Genomic DNA, 21,652 nt, shown 5'->3' with positions numbered 1-21,652 from the left:
AAGCTTTTAAAGAATCTATTATTGTTTAATTAGTCAAGCTGTGTAATCCATCCAGTTTTCCATAGAAAAAGAAAATGGATGCATGTGTGAATTGTGATTATTATCCCATATCCATATCCAAGTCAATTCATATTTAATATGAGAATTTTGCTTCTTTAGAATTTATGTCTCCTATTACTAATGAGAAACACTAATTAAACTATAATGCAAATGCCAAGACTTGGGCCCACTTTTCCAGCACTTGAAAGACAATACATGCATCAAACAAAGGTCAAAATCCATGTAAGTAATTCCCACAGATTTCTCCAGCACACAGAAAATACAAATCTTACAAAGTCAAGGTCAAATTGTACCTCAAGATCATGGCGCCAAGCTTGGTATGTCAAGTTTGAGGTGGAGTGTCCCATTATACTCTGCCACTCCATTTTCCCACCCTTGTTTTCAATAAGTTGCAATAGGTGTTCTAGATCTTTCTCTACCACAACATTCGCTACCTGTGAGGTTCCTGTGTTAAGCCTGCTAAAAAAAGTAAGTCAAAATATGGTGACATGTCCAGTAAGTTAAGGTTCAAAAGTTTATAAACATAACTGGTGGTAATCCAAATAATAATAATATATATATATATAATTTTCTTAGGACACAGCAATCCCCTGTTTCCTAATCTAAGTTAAGAAAGTTACCAAAATGATAGGCTTAGGTAAATGTCTTCTACCGTGCATGCAGTAGCTTCTTACAAATATAGACAACCTCAATCTCCCTAAACCACAAAGTCAATGTTTTATATATCCCTAACTAGACTTCGTAAAGCTTAAGTTAGGTGCCCCAACCATCTGTTTTTGTCAATACTAATTAGTGAGAAAACTTGACTTGGAGACACTTTCGAAACTTTGCAACCACAACATAACGAAGTGACCCTCCACTTTGTGGTTCAATATAGTTTAAATTTTCAAACACAACCAAGATGTGATAATTGGCAATTTCCTTCTAGTGGATTAGTCCTCAATTTTTTATTTTTAAATAATACCAAGTGTCATTCCATATGTTTGGATTTTCAAAGATACCATATCGTTATAAATGGAGTAACCTCATTGTCAGTGGCATACCGCCACTGGATCACTAAAATAACCGTACACATAAACCTAACACGTGAAGGGCTGCCAAGAACTCAAAAAGACACAAAACCCCGACTGCAAAAAACAAAATTTTCCCAAAATATATTAATCAATAGAAGTAAAATTAGCAAACTCTATGACTCATCTAGCGCCGGCATTGCAACATGTTAAGTGGACCACTATATCAGCTATCAACGTAACCAATGACGAATGTCGGCAACACAATCATAAATCAATACGTCAACTACATTGTTCTATACATAAAACAGAAAATCCAAGGGCATACTACGAAACCAGTAACGCCACGACAAAATCGTTACCTTAACTACGGATGCCACAAACCGACACACATTATCCAAAAATTCCAACTATTTCAACGACATAACTGCGTATAGCAGCCACACACCATAGACCATACTGTTCCCTGCATACTTTAAAAATAAATTCATGCCAAGCTTAGAAACATAAAAGCCCTAATCACATAATTATCATAGATTTAGTTTCATTATTAACAAATAAGGTTTTAGAGCACAGTCCCTAATCAATTCAAGACATCAAATTGCATACAATCACCAAGAAGCCTTAAATCAAAAACCCTAAATTAATTCTCATAACAGATACACAAACACATATGCATATATAAATAAAGTCATTAATAAACAATTCGATAAATGAAAAACCAAATTTCAAAACCGTTCTCACCTGACGTCTATAGCGACCCCGGTCTTTTCTCTTTAAATTATTGTATCCAGACTTAGGTTCCGTGGATCCTGTCATTACTTATTGGTTGTTGTTGTCCTTTAATCTCTTTGTATTTGAAGTATAGGTTGTGTTGGACGGGTCTGTTACAGGTTGGTTGATTTTAGATGCCGATAGGTGATGCCTAGATTTTGGCCTTCACGCTCGAGCGGAAGTTTTAACGCTCGAGCGGTCCCTTCGTTGTTGCTTCTCCGCTCGAGCGGGATTTTTGACGCTCGAGCGGGATTTTCCATCTCCCAGTATTTTGCTCTGCAGTTCTTCCGCTCGAGCGGTAGTTTTTACGCTCGAGCGTGATCCCTTGTTTTTGCTCCTCCGCTCGAGCGGGGAGTTTGACGCTCGAGCGGGTGCAGCGCCTGCAAAACTTCTGGAAGGGTGCAATCGACGCTCGAGCGGCTTTCTTCACGCTCGAGCATGATTCTGTGTCTTACGCTCGAGCGGGGCTTTCTACGCTCGAGCGTAGAGTCGATTATATCAGTCCGTGATTTCACTTTTTGGATCACTTTTTGACCTACTTTTCCTTCATAACCCTCTAAAAACCGCCCCTGGAGTGTTTTTATCTCTCTCTCTCCCTCTACACACCTTCTCTCTTACGATTGATCTACTTAGAGTGAGTTTCTACCTTAGATCCTTTATTAAAAAGTTAGAGTAAGTTGAGGGCTTCGTTTTAATCTGAGAAACTTGGGATTTGGAGCACGTTGGTCTTTGGTCTTCATCTCCATCTTCTCTATACGGATTATTTTCTTCGAGGTAGGGATTTCCTACTCCATTCTATAAGTTTTGTTCTAAGTTTTGGTTTTTGATATGTTGGGGATACTTTGGTAATTTGGGAAAAACCCGAGTTGTATTAATAAATTAATTTGTATAATTAGTTTAAGGGAATTTGGTTAAATTCATGAAATTGAGGAATTCATTGATTAAATGGTGTGGTGGGATAATTTAAACCACTCGCCTAGTGAATTGTTGTTATATTTATTTCCAGTCTAGAAATAACTGTTTTGGGCTATCGGTGGAGGATAGTCGTGATTGTTGTAGACATTGCATGTGGATTAGGAATAACTGAAACTAATCACATTGGTTAAGTCATTAATTTTGACTATTGCATTAATACAGAAAATACGTGTATTGTTTGAGCATTGCATTTGCATACATTGTTTTGTGTGGGAGGAGATAGGGGATGTACTCCACGGTTTAGGGGAAGATAGGGGATGGACCTCTAAACCGGATTTTTGTTTGGGAGGAGATAGGGGATGGACTCCATTAGCACCATTTTTTTTGTGTGCTTATTATATTGAAGTGTTTTTACATGATTATTGATACAGCACTAAAATGTGTATCAAATGGGAAGTATGAAGTGTTTTGATATGAGCATGAGTCTCGTTTGTTTTGTTGATATTGGAAGTAATGTGAATATGATATACAACTCACTGTTGTAAGTTTGGCCAGGTTCTGAGCCATATTGAATTAATATATTGGAAAGTAAAACGTGTCCTAGACATTAATGTCATGAGACTGTGTAAAGATATAACTGATTATCTTGGTTAACCAATTATTGAATGCTATAGCTTTATTCAATTCTTATATTTGGTTTAGTATTTTTCTACTGGGCTGTGGCTCACCCTTTATGGGAACATCATTTTCAGGTTCAGGTGATAAGCTACCTCCACGGACTTAGCCTGGAAGGATTTGATGTTTGGGATTTTGAAGACTTGTCTTTAGTTATATGTTTTATTTTGTTATTTTTGAGATTTCATGTAAACATTCAAGCCTAGGGCTTAACTTGTAAATGAGTTAGTACTCATCCTTTTTGTGTCCAAGTGTTAGCTTGGAAAGATGTAAGCCCTTAGGGCATTTATTTTGATGTTGCAGGATGTTACATGTGATGTCTTTCAATAAGAATACTCTGATGAATAACTCAAATGATTCAGTTTCTTTTATAAATGCATGTCAATGTTATGGTTATTATGGGTTTATTTTGAGGGCGTGACACGTCACCGCCACTTTTGACCAACTGTGCTGTCGCGACCGGAGAACCGTCCTTTCCCTCCCAAATGAACTTGGACCAAAGTCTCCGACCAATCGAAAATGCCGTGAAGGCAAGCCAGAACCTCCAAGCCCCCGGCGGCGAGGTCCAGGCAAACCAGAGCTTGGAGCGGAGACCGAGATAAAGCAAACCGGTCCATCTAGGGCGCCAGGACCAGCCAATAACAAAGCCGATCATGACAAGAAGCCAAATCGGGACTGAGGAGAGCAAAATGTCGAGAAATGTCTCGCCGAGGCCTAGGCAGTGTAGAAAATAGATCAAATCGAAGAAGCTCTGCTCCATTATCGTTCGGTGTCTATACAGATACATGTATGTACATGAGAGAATCGATAAATATACATATATGTATATGTATATACAAAGTGGAAGAGATAAGGAGATGAGGTGCTAAGCCATGGAAGCTTGCATAGATGGTGGTGGCGATGGAGCTTTGAAATCGAGAGAGAGAGAGAGACATCGAAATCGCTCTGAGATGAAATCAAAGATGAATCTCTGAGAGAGAGAGAGAGAGAGAGAGAGATCTAGAGAGAGAATCGAAATCGGGGTGGCAGTGTAGACCGATCTGAATCGAAATCGCGGTGGCGGTGCAGTCGATCTGAAATCAGTGAATTGGTGAATCTCACTGCCTCGCCGGTGTAGATGGTGGTGGGGGTGGAGCTTCGAAATCGATGAATCTGTGAGATTTGAATGTGATTCAAAATTAGGGTTTAGAGAGGATTGAGAGAGAGTGAGGCGACGTGAGGATTCAATGTTTATGTCTGAAGACCTGAGGGGTTACACAGGCTTTATGCCCAGATTCAAAATAGGCGCGTGTGACGTATCGCGTTTGGAGGCGCTTTTACACGCCTTTGATCATAAAATGGTGTAGTTTTAATTAAATAAATATGCGACGTCGCTAAATATTAATAAAAATGACGTTTAAGAAAATGCCGTTAAAAAAACGTCGCAAAAACCCTTATTTCTTGTGGTGGCACTGAGTCATAACTAATATCACAATATGTATAACCATCTCATAATCAAGTCTTAACTAACACCTCTGCAGGTCATAATCAAAGTTGTAACTATTCCCTTTTGAAAAACATATTTGTCAAAAAAAAAATAAATAAATAAATAAAAAGAAACAAAAAAAAAAATTACGATTATCAATAAATTTAATTTCTTTTGTGAATAATATATGAAAAAACACTTTATAAAATTAACTATTCAAATAATCAAAATCAAACTGCTCGCCGTAACACAGACGGTCAAGTTTTGTCTCTTTAGCCATTGGCAAAACTTGACTCTGGTTCAACTGATCACATTATAAAACCAACCAGCAGCTTCAAGTTATGAAATACCGACCACCAGCACTTCCCAAGGCACGTTCCATCCAAAAAAACCCGTGAAACCCACCTCTAAAATGTCCAAAATAGCCCCAACATCTTTCCAAATCCTTCTCCCCATATTCGCCCTCCCACTCCTCATCCTGCCCTTGCGTGGAAACTCCCAATCTACTGATTCAGAACAAACAATCCTACTCAGACTCAAACGACACTGGTCCAATCCACCCTCCATCAGCCACTGGACACCATCACCACCAAACTCCAACTCCTCCACCCACTGTAATTGGCCTGAGATCACCTGCTCCAATGGCTCCGTCACCGGACTTTCCCTCATCGACAAAACCATCAACAGGTCAATCCCACCGTTCATTTGTGACCTCAAAAACCTCACCGCCATTGATCTCCAGTACAATTACATCCCCGGACCGTGAGAACCCGAATATAAAAATTAAGTAAATAATTAAATAATAATATTACAATCTCAAATATTTTGGTGGTGAATTCTAAGGTGCAAATTAAATATTATTGGAGGATCTTTTAATTAATTTTAAAACCTAAAATAAATTTATGGTGAAAGTCTTCAATTTAAAGGCAAGATTTATTATTTAAAAAATAAATAAATAAATAAATAAAATAAAATTAAGTGTCAAATTAGTAAGCATATTTTGATCTAATAGTAGTTGTATTTTATTTAAATTTATGGAGGGATAAAATAAAATAAAATAAAACAAAGGACATTTTTGTCTAAAGTCATTTATGTTATGTATAACAAAGAAAAGAAAAGAAAAACCCTAGGTTCCTAATACATTCTATAGCAGCAGCCACAGCAGCCATGGGGAGAAAGAAGTTGAGAGAAAAGAAGAAAAAAAAAAAAAAAGGGGGGGTTTGCAAACAAGGAATAACTTTTGGGTGTGTGGTAGGTCTCTATCTTTCTTCTTCTCTTTGTTTTTGTTTTTTATCCTTATTCTATAATTATTTTATTCATTCATGGAGAGGTTGTAGGTTTATGTATTTTGTATATATATGTATACACTGTTAAGATATCTGAGGAGCTAAATTCATGTATAAAGAATCGGTGTGAATCTTAGTCCAAAAAATTCTGCACATAATCGCTAACTTTAAAAATCAAGAAACCATATCAAACGGATGAATTTTAATCTGAAATTTTTACAGTAGGTCAATTACACATTGAATTGCATATCTGAATGTTTTCATAATTTTTGGGAGTCGAAATCCCTATAAATTGAGGAATTCAAATCTGTCCAGAAAACCAGTCCGAAATAGTAAATTCGGGATTGTTGTTCTCTTTGGGTATAGATCCAAAAATTATCAAATTAGTATCATTAGAACCGGTTATGAGTCTAGTTTCGTACGTTTTTGGCCTTGCATTGATTGCTCGTGTATATTAAGAGAACCGTCAATTTCTTTAAAGTGCTGCAGAAAACAACCTGTTTGGATATAATAAATTGTAGATAATTTTTTTGATAAGCAAATCAAGTGAAACCAATTGGGTTTGAAACTTAAGATATATTAGATTATATCTGGAGGTTATTGGAATTTTTCGAATAGCGTGGAGTGGGTTTTGTAATTTTCAAAGTTAGCGAATAGATTGGGAAAACTTGTTTAAAACACTGTTTCATCTTAAAGTTATTTTTAGTTAAGTTTCGATCGGAATCTATGGCTTGGGTGATTTTAGACCTTGAAGAATATGAACTTAGGTAATATTTAAGAGTAACGGTGAGTTGGGTTGAGCCGTGTTAGTGCGTTTTAGTTTGAGGTTGCTTAGTTCCTATTTTTTTTAGTATTTTTAAATTAGTTGTGACGTGTAGTTTTTATACTTGGTTCAGGCCACTAGTTGGACTTTTACACTCTATACGAGGATTATATTATTTCGTTTTCAGGTGAGTAGTTTCATGCTACGTATTTTTATAAATGTTCCCCTACCCTGAACTGTTGGAAAATTAAATTGTTGTTTCATGATTAAACTGTTTTGATAAATTATTATATTATCGATTGAATCAAATTATTTCTGAAACATGTGTGAACTTGGCATACTGTAAACTATTTGTTTTGGTCTCATGTTTATAATGATGAACTACCATGTTTTGCGAAACTGATGTGTATTGATTATTGGGACCATATGTGTATTTAGTCCAGGGAAATTATTCCACTGTGTGTGGTGACTCTGGCCACTAGGGAATAGATCCGGGTTGGGCCGTGATGACTCTAGTGCTCAACGATTGTAAGGAACAGACCTTTAAAAACAACTAGGTGACCTTCAATCGGATCGTCTTTGAGAAAAGGCCCAGGTGCCACCCTGAGGATGACTCTTAGTTCGGTATTGGATCCAACGGGGCTTATAGCCTGAGAAATGTGTGGCAGATTATTTGTTTTTATTGGTACCCAGAAAATTATTGGTGTTCATGTTATAATCTGTTTTAAGTGGAAAATGTTGTTTATCATGTTCTTGCGAGACATGAGTATTTTAAGTGTTGAACTGTGGAACCATCTTTTTGAAACAGATTGTATTTACCAAACTGTATGCCAATCTAGTTTCTGTGATATATATCTTATTTTGGAATTGAACCCTGTTTTCAAAACTGTATTTACTACCCATGTTACTACTCATTGAGCTATCAGCTGACTTAGTTGTTTACCATTTCCAGGTGTTAGAAGGACTTAGAGTGGACTCATGGTGTAGCGGGGACTCAATTGCATGGACCTCTAGGGCATTCCTTTAGTTTAGAGTGTTATGTCAAATTTGTGCATATTTATATTTATTCTTATCGAAGTTCATTTAGGATTATTTTTTATATGTGGGTTGTTTATATCCCATAAGTTTGGATGGTTTGTGATTACGGTTGATTTTGCCGTTTATAATTGTGACATGTCTGGATTGAGTTTTGGTTATTTATTATTGGACTATTGTTCAGTTGTTCAATATGATTGGATTCGTGTTTAGGCTTACGTGTGCCTTGGGCTATGTCCCTGTGGGCCACGGCCGGTCATGCCCGGATTTGGGGTGTGACACGGACCCTTCCCTACGGCTCTCTACAACTGTACCAAGCTTGAACATTTAGACCTCTCCCAAAACTTGTTCGTGGGCTGCATTCCAGGCGATGTTGACCGGTTGTCGACTCATCTCCGGACCTTCAACCTCAGCGGCAACAACTTCACCTGCGATATCCCAGCAGCCATCGGGCGGTTCCCCGAGCTCACAACCCTTTGGCTTTTTCTAAATTTGTTGAACGGCTCTTTCCCGCCAGAAATTGGCAACCTGTCAAGGCTAGAATGGCTGGAGCTGTCGGACAATGAATTTGCGCTGATGGCGATACCATCCACCTTTACCCAGTTGAGGAAACTTAAACAACTATTGATCAAAGGTTCAAGTTTTATCGGTGAAATCCCGGAAACAATTGGGAATTTAGCAGAGCTCGAGGAATTGGACTTGTCAAACAATAACTTGACTGGTACAATTCCGAGTGGTTTGCTTCTGCTGAAGAATTTAACAATAGTATATCTCTACAAAAATCACTTGTCCGGGCCAATTCCTCAGCCCATTGAAGCTTTGAAGATGGAGGAATTCGATTTATCCGAAAACAACTTGACGGGAACAATTCCGGATGATTTTGGTACACTAACAGAGTTGTCAGTTTTGTCTCTATTTTCCAACCAACTCTCGGGGGAGATACCGGAAAGCATTAGTCGCCTTCCATCACTGAGATATTTAACATTGTCCAGCAACAATCTCTCTGGAACATTGCCACCGGACTTGGGGCAATATTCCATTCTTCAGGGGTTTGAAGTTGCCCAGAACCATTTCACCGGTAAGGTGCCGGAGCACTTGTGCGCTAATGGTGGACTAATAGGAATTGTGGCATATGATAACAATTTGAGTGGTGAATTGCCTAACTCACTTGGCAATTGTTCGAGTTTGTTGATTGTTTGGGTTAATGGTAATCGCCTTTCTGGCAGTATTTCAGCTGGTCTCTGGACATCAACCGATCTGACATTGTTGATGCTTAGCGATAACTCCTTTACCGGTCAGCTTCCAAGAACACTTGCACCAAGTTTAGTACGACTAGAGATCAGTAATAACAGGTTTTCTGGTGAAATCTCAATTGGGTTGTCTTCTTGGAAGCATTTAACAGTGTTCAGTGCAAGTAACAACCTCTTTGTTGGTACAATTCCCCGAGAATTGACAACACTTTCTCAATTGACAACTCTGCTGCTCGATGGGAATCTACTTTTCGGTCATCTTCCATCAGATATTGTCTCATGGATGTCGCTGACCACTCTGAGTCTCAGTCGAAACCAACTCTCGGGTTCAATTCCCCAAGAATTGACAACACTTTCTCAATTGACAACTCTGCTGCTCGATGGGAATCTACTTTCCAGTCATCTTCCATCAGATATTGTCTCATGGATGTCGCTGACCACTCTGAATCTCAGTCGAAACCAACTCTCGGGTTCAATTCCTGCCAAACTTGGTTCTTTACTAAGCCTCACTGACTTGGACTTGTCAAGGAATGAGTTCTCAGGTCAAATTCCAACTCAGATTGGCCTTTTAAGGCTACGTTCCCTCAATTTGTCTTCCAACTGTCTCACTGGAACAATCCCAGATGGGTTTGAAAGTACTCTTTTCAATGCCAGCTTCTTGAACAACACCGGTCTTTGTGCATGCAATCCATCACTGGGCCTTGAGATCTGCTCTTCTAGATTTGAAAACTCGAGCAAAATATTCTCCAGGCTTCTCGCTATAATCATAGGTATAGATACAGTCTTACTTGCATCAGCTATGCTATTCACATTCTTCCTAATTAAAACTTGCAGGAAAAAGGGCCCCGAATCGGATTCCAAGTGGGAGCTCACTTACTATCAGAAATTGAATTTGAGTTTCAAAGAGTCAGACATTTTGTCAAATTTGACTGAAAATAATGTGATCGGAAGTGGTGGATCGGGAAAAGTATATCGTGTTGAGTTGAACTGTTCAAGTGAAATTGTAGCAGTTAAGAGGATTCAGAATATCAAGAAGTTGGATCAAAAGCTCGAGACGCAATTCCTAGCAGAAGTTGAGATATTGGGCACAATTTGCCATTCCAACATAGTGAATTTGTTGAGTTGCATTTCTAGTGAGACTACAAAACTTATTGTTTATGAGTACATGGGAAACCATAGCTTGTATAGTTGGCTCCATGGAAAAAAGAGGCAAAGCATATCGGATTCAGACCACGGTGTTGTCTTGGATTGGCCTAAGCGGTTGAAAATTACCGTGGGAGCTGCGCAAGGGCTGTGCTACATGCACCATGATTGCAAACCTTCAGTAATTCACCGAGATGTGAAATCGAGCAATATTCTGTTGGATTCTCAGTTCAATGCAAAAGTTGCAGATTTCGGCCTGGCCAAGATATTGGTAGAGCATGGAATGCCTAATACGATGTCAACTGTGGTTGGCTCTTTTGGGTACATTGCTCCAGGTAGTTAACATATAAATTGATTTATTCTTAACTTATTTTCGTCTTAAATGAATTATTTTTAAAAAATTAAAGTTAATTTATTTTTAAAATGGTTTATTTTTGTCATTAATAACTTTTTTCAAATAACTAAAAAAATAAACCTTTTAGTTGCAAATTGCGGTCGGAGCTGGCGGGGGCTAAGTTCAGAAATTTTAAAATGTAAAAGTTGTTTTGAAATCGGTTTACTAATGACGAAAATATGTTAAATCTTGTCCAAAAAAAAAAAAAAAAAACTGAAAAGGTTTGCTTTTTCTTTAAATAGATGTTTGGAAAATTTTCAAAATTTTAAAGATTGTCTAGTCGAGATGGACGGAAATTTTTCTAAGAAAAAATTAAAAAGAAAAACTTCAGAGTTTGATCATTGTAACAAAAAATGCCTTGAATTTTTAATTTTATCAATTTAAACAATAATCTTTTGATTTATTGTCAATGTAAACTATCAACCAATTTCCGTTAAGCAAAACCTATGGTAATTTGTATTTTAGTCATTAAATTCAATGTAGGTGTATTTAAAATATCTAAAATATATTTTGTTTCATTGAGTTTAATGACTAAAATACTTATTTTTTTCTTCATCAATTTTCCTTAACAAAAATAGGCAAATAATTTAGATTGAAACAATCAAAAGATTATGATTTAAATTGACAAAATTAAAAACTTGGTTTATTTTGTTACAAAAGTCAAGCTCTGAATTTTTTTTTCCCCAAAAATTTAAAATATTGGTTCCAAATCACAGTAAGAGTTACCTAGGAGCTAAGTTAAAAATTAAGGAAATGTCGAATTTTTTTTGAAACAATCTACTATAGAAGAAAATAAGTTAAATTTTGTTGAAAAACTCCTAAAAAGTTTAATTTTGTCTTTAGTAAGATTTTTTTTTTAAATTTAATTTTTTTTTTTGATTTGTCTAGTCTAGATTGACGTAAAAAGTATTTAAAAAAAAATTATCTCAAAGTCATAAAAAGTTCACTAAAAATAAAAAAATATAAGACAAAAATAAGTCAACTAAGCGGTAACTAAAAGAATCCTAAAATTTATTTTACATTAATTTTTTTTGGCATTCATATTTTAAATTATATATGACTTTCAGAGTATGCTAGGACAAGCAGAGTGAATGAGAAGATTGATGTCTATAGCTTCGGTGTTGTCCTTCTAGAACTAGTTACTGGTAAGAAAGCCAATGATGAAAATGAAGATATGTGCCTTGCCGATTGGGCATTTCAATGTTACAATAAAAAACGAAACCACATAGTTGATGCCCTAGATGAGAAGATTAAAGAACTTCATTACTTAGATGAAATGGCTTGTGTTTTCGAGCTTGGGATCATTTGCACTGGCCCACTTCCCTCAAATAGGCCTAGCTTGAGGCAGGTTTTACAAATCTTGCTCAATTGTAGCCATCAATCGGCAAGAACTGTTCAGCCAGTCAGTAATCCAGTAACAAACAACCCCGAAGAAGACCTAGTGATAAACCACAACCTTGAAGAAAATTATGAGCAAAGTGCAGATGAACATGAGGTTTCAATCGTAGAGATCTCAGAGCAGATAGAATCTATTGCAACCAACAAACCAAAAAGAGTCATCAAACAACATGGATGGCTTGCTGATATGGTAACCTATGTCCTTCCAGTCATTTAAAGTGGAATTTTGTGTACTTTCAGAGAAGTTGTGCATGATGTTGAAAGTGATTAGTGGAAGGAGGCTATGAATGACAAGATCAAGTCACTCCATTAGAACCAGACTTGGGAGTTGGTGCAACTTCCAAAGGAAAAGAAAGCAATTGGTTGCAAACGGGTTTACACAACGAAATAAGGTATTACAGGGAAGGACAACATCAGGTTCAAAGCTAGACTGGTGGCTAAAGGCTATGCCTACAAAGAAGGAATAGTGTAGACACCCTATTTTGACTGCCCTTAAGACTTGGGCACCTCATGTTGAACACTCGATGATGAAATGTTAAGCTTTGCAATCGTTTGATTTCTTCAGCAAAAGGCCTCGGATTTGAGTTTCAAAACTAAGCCTTACACCCCCTTTGGACCAAAACTTTTTTTTTTTTTTTTTCTAGCCTAACCACTTAGAGAAGAGCTGGCCAGCAAGTGGACGGCATGCCATTTTTGATTGGCCGGTCGTCCCCCTTCATGGTCGGCCAGCCATGTTTAGCGACAGCAGATGTTTTGAGATAGCCAGCTGTCCCTATGCCCATGCCTTGCACCAGCTGTCTCATTACAAATATTTCCGACGTAAGAAGGCTTTTTTCTATAAATACATGACCTCCCCTCATGGTTTGGGGTTAAAAATTTTTGCCAAAAGCCATAACTTGTCAAACACTCTTTCCTCCTCTCTTGAAATATACATACACCATACATACCCCTCCTAAGCCGAAACTTGAGGCCTTTTTGCTGAGATTCTTGAACACGATTTTAGCTCTTGAGAGTGCTCAACTTGTGGCTTGTTAACTAGGAAGTTCTCCATCTCTTTAAAGGGGTAAACTTTCAACTCTCTAACCATCTTTTCTCCATCTTTTCTTGGTGTTTACTTACTAATTTCAGAGCCATTTTAAGCCAAAATATGTGATTTAAATTCACAAAAAGAGGAGGGGTTAGCCACCCTTCCTTAGGCCCTGTTCCATAGTTTGTTGCTTTGCCTTCTTTTTACTTTGTTTCTTTTGGTTTTGGCCATTGTTTTTGGAGTTGAAGGGGCTGTTTTAAGTGTTTATTTAATTTTTGCTTTGAATATTATTCATGTGTTATTGTAAGTCCTCGTGGATTTGGTGTATAGGCCATTGTTTTTGGAGTTGAAGGGGCTGTTTTAAGTGTTTATTTAATTTTTGCTTTGAATATTATTCATGTGTTATTGTAAGTCCTCATGGATTTGGTGTATAGGCCATAACTTCTAATCTATTTGAGTTGATAGTCTTTTCTTTCATTTTTATGGCTTTCATATACATATTCACACCATTGTAATCATCCTTCTATCTCTGCAACCTCCCTCCATTCTTTGTTTATTTTGATTAAAGAGTTGAATAAAACAAAAGATCACTTCTTAAGACATAAGAAAGAGACTCTTCATGCTAAATTGTTTAATCTCTTCGAAGGTTCATTATCAGGGCATTATATCTCTCTTATGCTAAGCATGATCTCGCGTTTGATACTTCTCTTTATCGCCGGTGCATTACTTCTAAGGGACTAACTTTCTAGTTAGACCCTTGGAAATCACAAAGGGAAGTGTCATTATAGTTCATTATCAAGTTGGATTTGGAGTCATTATTGTTCATTTTCGGTTTGATTAGTCATTATCGCTCTCTTTGAGTTTGACTAGTCATTGTCACTCATTTTGGGTTTGACTTAGAATTCATTATCGCTTGCAAAAGAGTTTGATTCTTCCTTTATAATTTCCCCATAGAAAAAGGCTCGAAAAGCTTATTTATTGCTTTGGATTTCACCTCTTTATTGCTTTGGATTTCACCTCTTTATTACGTCCATTAAATCCACTAATCATCACCATTGGACAAAAATGAAGAAATGATAAGAAATGGAAAGGTAATGTAAAAAAGACTAATAAAAAAGAGGTGAAAAAGGTATAAAATTTGGTTAGGTTCGGTCGGACGTTATACCGAACCTATTGCGTCTTGAATCATCACATACTATTGTTGTGATATTTGGTGATTCATGAGGCAAGTCTACCCCTTCTCTTGATGTAACTCCATGATAGAGAGAATGTTTTGTTTGTCTTTTATTTCATTTATTGAGCTCTTGTCCCATCTTTCTAAAGTCATCATGCAACAAATTTGTACTGATTGATCATTTGAGAATCGAATTTGCTTCTCCCTTGATCATTTTCATGATAGGAAAGGGCAGAGAGGATAAACATTTTCTACAAACATTATGTTTTTGCTCTTTTTTCAGCTATGTTGTAGCAAGGTATTTCCCGAAAGCAGTGGCTGGCTAACCATCATTCTATGCGGCCGACCACTTCTTAAGGCCGACCAGCCATCAATTTTGTATAGGCAGTGACATTTTTACAGCAGAACAGAGCAAAACCTGAGGCCAAAACAAAATAATTTTTTGACTACAAATAGAGCAGATTCTGGCAACAAACTGAGAGGTTTCTGGGAGGATGTTCTCGGTTGTGTGCATATGGCTCCTCACCTCCCGTTTAAGTATATTAAATTGCTTTAATATTAGTATGTAATTACTTGCTTTACTTTTATTTGGACTTGTGATAGATAATTAATTAGTCTAGTTTATTCATTTGAGTTTGTAGCAATTAATTTAATTAGGACATTCATTCGGACCCTCTTGTGCGAAGGCAAACTTGTAATATTTATATGTCTTCCAACCCCCATTTCTTTCTCTCTTTTATTTATATGCTTATTATGGAAACATCATTTTATTTTTGTTTCATATCATTGACATGCTTAATATACATTTTTTGCATGCATTGGGTTCGATTCGTCATTCTGACATTGTTATCATTTCCTACTTACTTGAATACGTGCGTTGCCGCATGCTTTGAGTTGATCATATGACATGTTAAAATAAACCAAACCTAGTAGTTGTATTTTTTATTTGTTGCAATTGTAACTTGCATATTAAAACATGCATTTTTCTAATTATTTTCTTCTCTTTGGCTTGCCTCGGTGGAGTACTAGGCGAGCATTTGTTGCTTTAGCATGTTGCATGTGTTCTTGTGTTGCCATATCAAACATATTACCATGAGGCTAAGTACTTATTTGATATACCTCTTTGAATGCCTGTGGATGAAAACTATTTCGCTTAAGTTGGAATGACTTTGATTATTGTACATGTGAGCTCACTTTTTCAAGTAGCACACATTTAAACCTGCTTTCAAACAAACATGAAATCAAAGCATTCCAAAATAAGTGACGTAATCTATACTTGTGTGCCTCACCTAGTAAGTCAGCATAATAATCAGAACATGAGCATATGCTGTCTATAAAAATTGCATCATGATTAGTAGGGGCCGATCTTTGGTCGGGTGAGTGGGATGCTCAATCCACGACCTTCCCCTCTTATACCTAAGTTCCCAAGCCAAGATACTTTGGTTATGATGAACAAGCGGCCTTTGGCACGAGTCACGGGTTTCCTAAATTTCTCAAAAATATTTAGGTGGCATCTCTGAAATCTGGCAATGCAGTCCATTTTTGGCATCTCTGATGATAAATGAATTTTCTAAGATTTGTCGGACTTGGACTCTTATTTGTGTTTTTCTGTTTCACATTATACTTGTAAAACCAGATTTAGAACCATGGGAGTCCGAACTGGAGGGCTATTTTATCCAAGGAGACTAAACCCTTCTGAGGAGCAGAAAAAACTAGCTATAGTTTCTGTTGACTTTGCTGGGGAGATTAAAGAAATTGACTAGGACTTCATGATGAGACATTTAATTTACAAATATATGTTCATTGCATTGCATTTGCATTGGTGCTCTTAAGTCATTGTATTTTCCATCTGCTATTCCTAGACGGCTTGCCGGAGGCTTGCCTAAAGAGCTTGTCAAAAGTCTGGCCGGTTGTGGGCTCAGCCATATTGGAAACACAACCCTCGAATATGGATTATGGCTGTATCGCTTGATCCTCCTTTCACTTCTCGGTGTTAGGTGTGAAAGGTATATTAGATAATCTTGCCAACACACCCATTTGACCAATCAGCCTAGTGCATATAGTAAAGCCATAGTGACTGTTCTAACATAGGACAGGATGTTCACCTGTATGCAGGATTTTGTAAAAATATTTGCTTAAAGTAGTGAAACCCTAGATCATGCCGAAGCTAGGATAGGGTAACCCTACCCCTCTTCATAGGGTTGTTTTTGCTTTCTTTACCTGGTATGTGCTTTACAGTGAAACTGTATAGGGGTGCTTCATAACAGTGGTACAGTTGATATTAGTTTATGGGGTAGAATTCGGTGGGGAGTACAGTTCTACAACTTTGATCACATCTCTTCTGATGAAATTTGTGTTGAGGTGCTGCCTGTTTTCTGATTGTTGTTTTTTCTTTTTCTTTTGCTAGGAGTCTAAAACCATAGCTTCAAAAAGTTCTGATATCCCCCAAGTACTTTGGACCCGTGTCGAAAGACTTTGTAAGGTTGGAGGTCTTGTTTGGGGACAGCTAGTGTTTGCCTCACTATCACTAGTTGCAAGATGAAGAAGGGTCAGATAGAGTTCACCAGTTCAGCTATTTCAGTAATCACCCCTCAGCTCACCTATACTCAGTTCACCCCAAGCACAGTCATTTACTTCCACAATGGCACAGTATCCCTCATCAGACTTGGAGGACTTAATAATTCGTCTTCAGCAGTCCGTCGACTCAGTTCAGCACGATATGGCCTATCAAGATGAGGTCACGAATAGATTACAATAAAAACAACAGTAGCCAGGTGCTGCTTATGTTGCTACTGCTCAGGATCCACAAGCCAAGGGTGTGATAACCCTGTTCCATATTATGCTAATTGGTCCTTATTATAAATGTGATTATGTGTTTGATATGATTTTGTGTGCCATTATGTGAAAATACGTGGTTTTGAATTTCTATCTGTTCACCGTAGGAATATCTGTTTGATTATCTGCTTTGGAATTTAAATTGAAGGTCTTATCGGCCATAGAAACCAAAATTGACTGCGCCATTGTGATTGGCGTAATTTTTAGAGCCTACAGTGAAATTTAATTGAAAATTGATTCAGATCAAATTAATCCGATTGAATTTGATGAATTAGTGCTCAATTATTTTATAATAAAATAATGTGACCAAGGGAGCTCTTATTAAGGCCATTACACTCTCATCTTTGTTTCTTTTTGAGCTCAACATCTGAAATTATGCTCTAGAGAGAGAGAGGGGCCAAATTTAGTGAGAGAAGAGGCTCAAGGTAGAGATTTGCTAAGGAACTTGGTAATCTTGAAGCAACACTCAAGAATTAAGCATAAGCTTGGAAGATTAAAGCTCCTAGGTGAGTAATCAACCCTTAATTCATGAGTTTGAATTGTGAGTTCGTGAATTGAAGATTAAATGGTGGGTTAGATCACGAATTGAGTTGGTTTTGTTGAATTGAAAGTCATGGAACACATGCATGTAGGAAATTGCTAGGAATTTCCATGTTTGAGCATAAAGTGTGTAATCCATGTTGAATTGTGAATGAAGCCCATGTAATTGGCCATCTCTTTACCAATTAAGTTGAGAACAATGAGTATATTTCACATGCATGTACAATTTATAAGAATATGAGTTTGAATGTATGAGTTTGTTATGTTGGAAATGAGTTTGATGTGAATTGGGACATGCATGTGATTAAATTGTGAAATTCAGCTTCATAATGTTGTAATTTGGTGTTTGTACCATGTTAGTACATGTATATGTGGAGTTTGGACCAAAATCATGTGTTTAGAGCCTTTGAATATCAAGTTGAAGCTCAAGAACAAGTTCTGAAAAATCCAGAAAATTTGATGTCCACTCGAGCGGGAGATCCGCCGCTCGAGCCTAAAATTCGGGCTTCCAGTATTTTCTACAAACATGATGTCCACTCGAGCGGGGAAGTTCACGCTCGAGCGGGGAGCCATGTAGTGAGGCCTTCAGCTCGAGCGCCCAACTTAACGCTCGAGCGTAAATATGACATAACCAGTACTTTTGCAGGCCTCATGGGTCCGCTCGAGCGGGGAAGTCCACGCTTGAGCGAGGACCTTTGTTTCTGAAATTTTGAAAGTATATTTTGTGTTTCGTTTTCTGCTCTTTCACTTCTAAGTACTCTTAGACATACATTGGGCATTATGAATGAATTAAAAGGGTAAGAAAGAATCCTAAAGAGGAATATTTCAATTAAGAACGGATTGAACTGTTTGTGACCCTTTGTGTTCATGGAATGTGTAGGGTCGAGCTCTAGGGTAAATCAACCAACCGATCACTGTGAGTAATATCTGAACAAAGATATCTGAAATATGTTTCGTGTCCAATTACTTACTTCTATGTAAGTCTCATAAGTTCGATAATTTGAATAGTTGACAATGTTTGCTATGCCAAATGAATGGACCAGATGCCGGTCTGACATGAATGAAAATATGAATGGGCCGTAGGCCAGTTTGACATGAAAGTCTGAATGGGCTAAAGGCCAGTTTGACATGAAAGTATGAATGGGCCATAGGCCAGTTCGATAAGAAAGTTTGAATGGGCCAAAGGCCAGTTCGACACGAAAGTATGAATGGGGCCACATGCCAGTTTGATATGAAAGTCTGAATGGGCCAAAGGCCAGTCCGACATGAGAGATAGAATGAATGGGCCAAAGGCCAGTTTGATCTGAATGAAAGAATGGATGGGACAAAGGCCAGTTTGATCTGAATAAAAGATAAATGGGCCAAAGGCAGTATGACACGAACGAATTGGGCCCGAGGCCGTATGATGTATTTGGAACCGCAGTCACTTGACCTAAATTTGTGTATATATATGCTAATAGAAATACGAATTGGGCCCAAGGCCATTTGAAGCATGTTGTTCTACATACCATCTGTATAACTTCTTTATTTGATATTATTCACTGGGCTTTTCTCTCACGCTCATTCATGTGTTTGTAGGTGAGCCAAGAGAGGTCCAAACCCAGCCTCAGTGAAGTTTGTGTGGAACAACCAAGGTTTTGAAGAGTCAGCCCTTACATCTCACGCACGAGACCCGCCTTCGCCCTTTTGTGATCTTGTTTTATTTTGTCCTGTCGGCGAGGACTTTGAATATGTTTGTATATAGTTTTGATTGGCTAACTTAGACTTGAATGATCCTGTATGTACAGAACTTTATGATAGTACATATTTTGATGTGAGTTATTAACATGTATATGTATGGTTTGTTATGACGTGCCATGTAAGCACAGCTCTATGAACAAAATTTTAAATTTTGCTTCCGTTTGGCCCCTTTACTCTGAGGAGTTATGTCCGGTTTGATTTGAGGCCGTAGGTAATCTCAGGATTACTGGCCGGTTATGTCCTTAACCCACAGGGGAAAGTTCGGGTCGTGACAGAGGGTGTTTCAGTTTTTCTCATCTAGGCAGATCCAATTCCAGTATAGACATCTAGATCTCTAGTTTACCAGGCTAAGGCACCTTTTGAATTCGTGGCCGACCCGACCATTCTCAAAGTCAACAAACTTGAAAAACTGCTCAAGAAGGTTCAGGGGGTTAACTTTATTCTGGATATGGAGGATGGGTATATTGAATCTACTGTTACTTTGCCAGAGTGGTTCAAAATGGCGCATATTGATCGCTTCAGTGGAGCTGGAGACCTAATGGTACATCTATGTCTGTTTTATGATATCCTACGTGTAATGGGTTTGATCAGACTTCAGAACTTGTCACTCTTTGGTTGAACCATGTTAGGTATAGCTGCCATCTGGTATGCTAAGTTGGAGGACTCTGTGAAACAGAGCTCGGAGGAATTAGCTGAATCTTTCATCACTCAATATTTCTATAACACGCAGATTAAGGGCACAAGTCGTGATCTTAAAGCAATAAGTCAGGAACCGAAGGAGGGTTTCTCAGAGTTTATAACCAGGTGGAGGGCCAAGGCATCAATGATGACCACCAGACCCTCAAAAAAGGACCAAATCTGGATGGTTGTCTGGAATCTTCATGGCAAGTTGCTGCAGAAAATGATTGTTCTTCTCTTATTCACATTCCAGGAACTTCATGAAATGGGAGTTCAGATTGAAAATGCAATGAAGCAAGAAATCATCACAGATGATAAAGAGCCTGTCAAGAGGCCTGTTATTCGCAGTTCCAATGCTGTTAGGGGTAGCATAGCTGCGAGGCTTTCAAAGGTGAGTGTTATCACCACAACCAAAACTGTTGACCCCTTTGCCAATATGACCCCACAAACCTGCAATCCTACTCGACCTCTAAGTAGGATTTTCAACCAAATCTACATGATTCTACCTTGAGCCATGCAGGTGTTAATCAAAAAGGGGCATTTGGAACCCTTGGAACCTCGACCACTTTCAGACCCTCTTCCATCCAAGCACGATCCTACCAAGTACTATGTTTTCCATCAACAGAACGACCATGAAACAGACTGGTGCTTCCACCTACATTATGAGATTCAAGATCTCATCGACAACAAAGTAATAGCTTCACCTCAAAATCCAAATTTGACCACCAACCTACTCCCTTTCCACAACCAAGTCCCCCCCACCTAGAAATATTAACCTCATCCATACACTACCCACCTCTTATGACTCGAGCGTTTATATCACCCCCTCCCACCTACCAAAGCTGGTGTTGTTCACTCCTGAAGGCACAGACTTGTGCATGATGAACACATCCAACCCACAATCCAAGCCTCACAAATCCATGGTGACAACGCTTGAAAAAGATGAGGTTTTGACCTTGGAGGGAGGTGCCGGTTTATCACTGGAAATTCTCAAGGAATTATCTGAGAGGGAGTATGACCCGAGCTAGTATATCATTTTCGTTGCTCAACCCAAGCCTGAGGTAGTACTACCGACCTCAGTGGATGTTAATGTAGTTAGGGAAGACGGCCCAAGCCAAGGGCTGGATGATCTTGCGGATCTTGAGAAAGCCTTGGACAACCTCCAATTCTTCGAAGAACAGGACTAGAGCAATGTACAGATTGGTTGGTTTGATCTGAGCATATCGACTAACAATAGGGGATGGCTGAGTGATGAATCTAACAAATAAAAGGAAACCAGAGTTAAACCAGAGAAAAAGAAAGACGGGGTAGTTTTGGTAGCCGAGAAAGATGAGGAGAAAGGGAAAGTGGCAGAGAGCAGTAGTACGGAAAAGCACGCCCAAGAGTTGGGTGTTGATGAAATTGCAGACGCCAAGCTAGAAGCTGTGCTAGGGCAGTTTAAATAAGAGAGGATCGAAGATAGCCGGAAGACCACAAACCTTGTTGCCCTA

The 21,652-nt window shown here is 38.1% G+C and overlaps 1 protein-coding gene across 1 annotated transcript; it reads left to right on the top strand.

Moving 5' to 3' along the window:
- Positions 1-8,262: 8,262 nt before the first annotated feature.
- Positions 8,263-13,672, top strand: LOC145805588 (uncharacterized; the record flags this gene model as incomplete). Its single annotated transcript, XM_082900753.1, has 3 exons — positions 8,263-9,487; positions 9,632-10,711; positions 11,838-13,672. Coding segments are annotated over 3 exons (2,853 nt in total), but the record flags the coding sequence as incomplete, so codon positions are not given.
- Positions 13,673-21,652: the final 7,980 nt, after the last annotated feature.

This window comes from Camellia sinensis, chromosome 13 (genome assembly GCF_055761805.1).
Source record: "Camellia sinensis isolate YWXY chromosome 13, ASM5576180v1, whole genome shotgun sequence".
Lineage (NCBI taxonomy): Eukaryota > Viridiplantae > Streptophyta > Magnoliopsida > Ericales > Theaceae > Camellia > Camellia sinensis.
The sequence above is the reverse complement of the archived record's forward strand: the minus strand, read 5'-3'. Positions and strand labels throughout refer to the sequence as shown.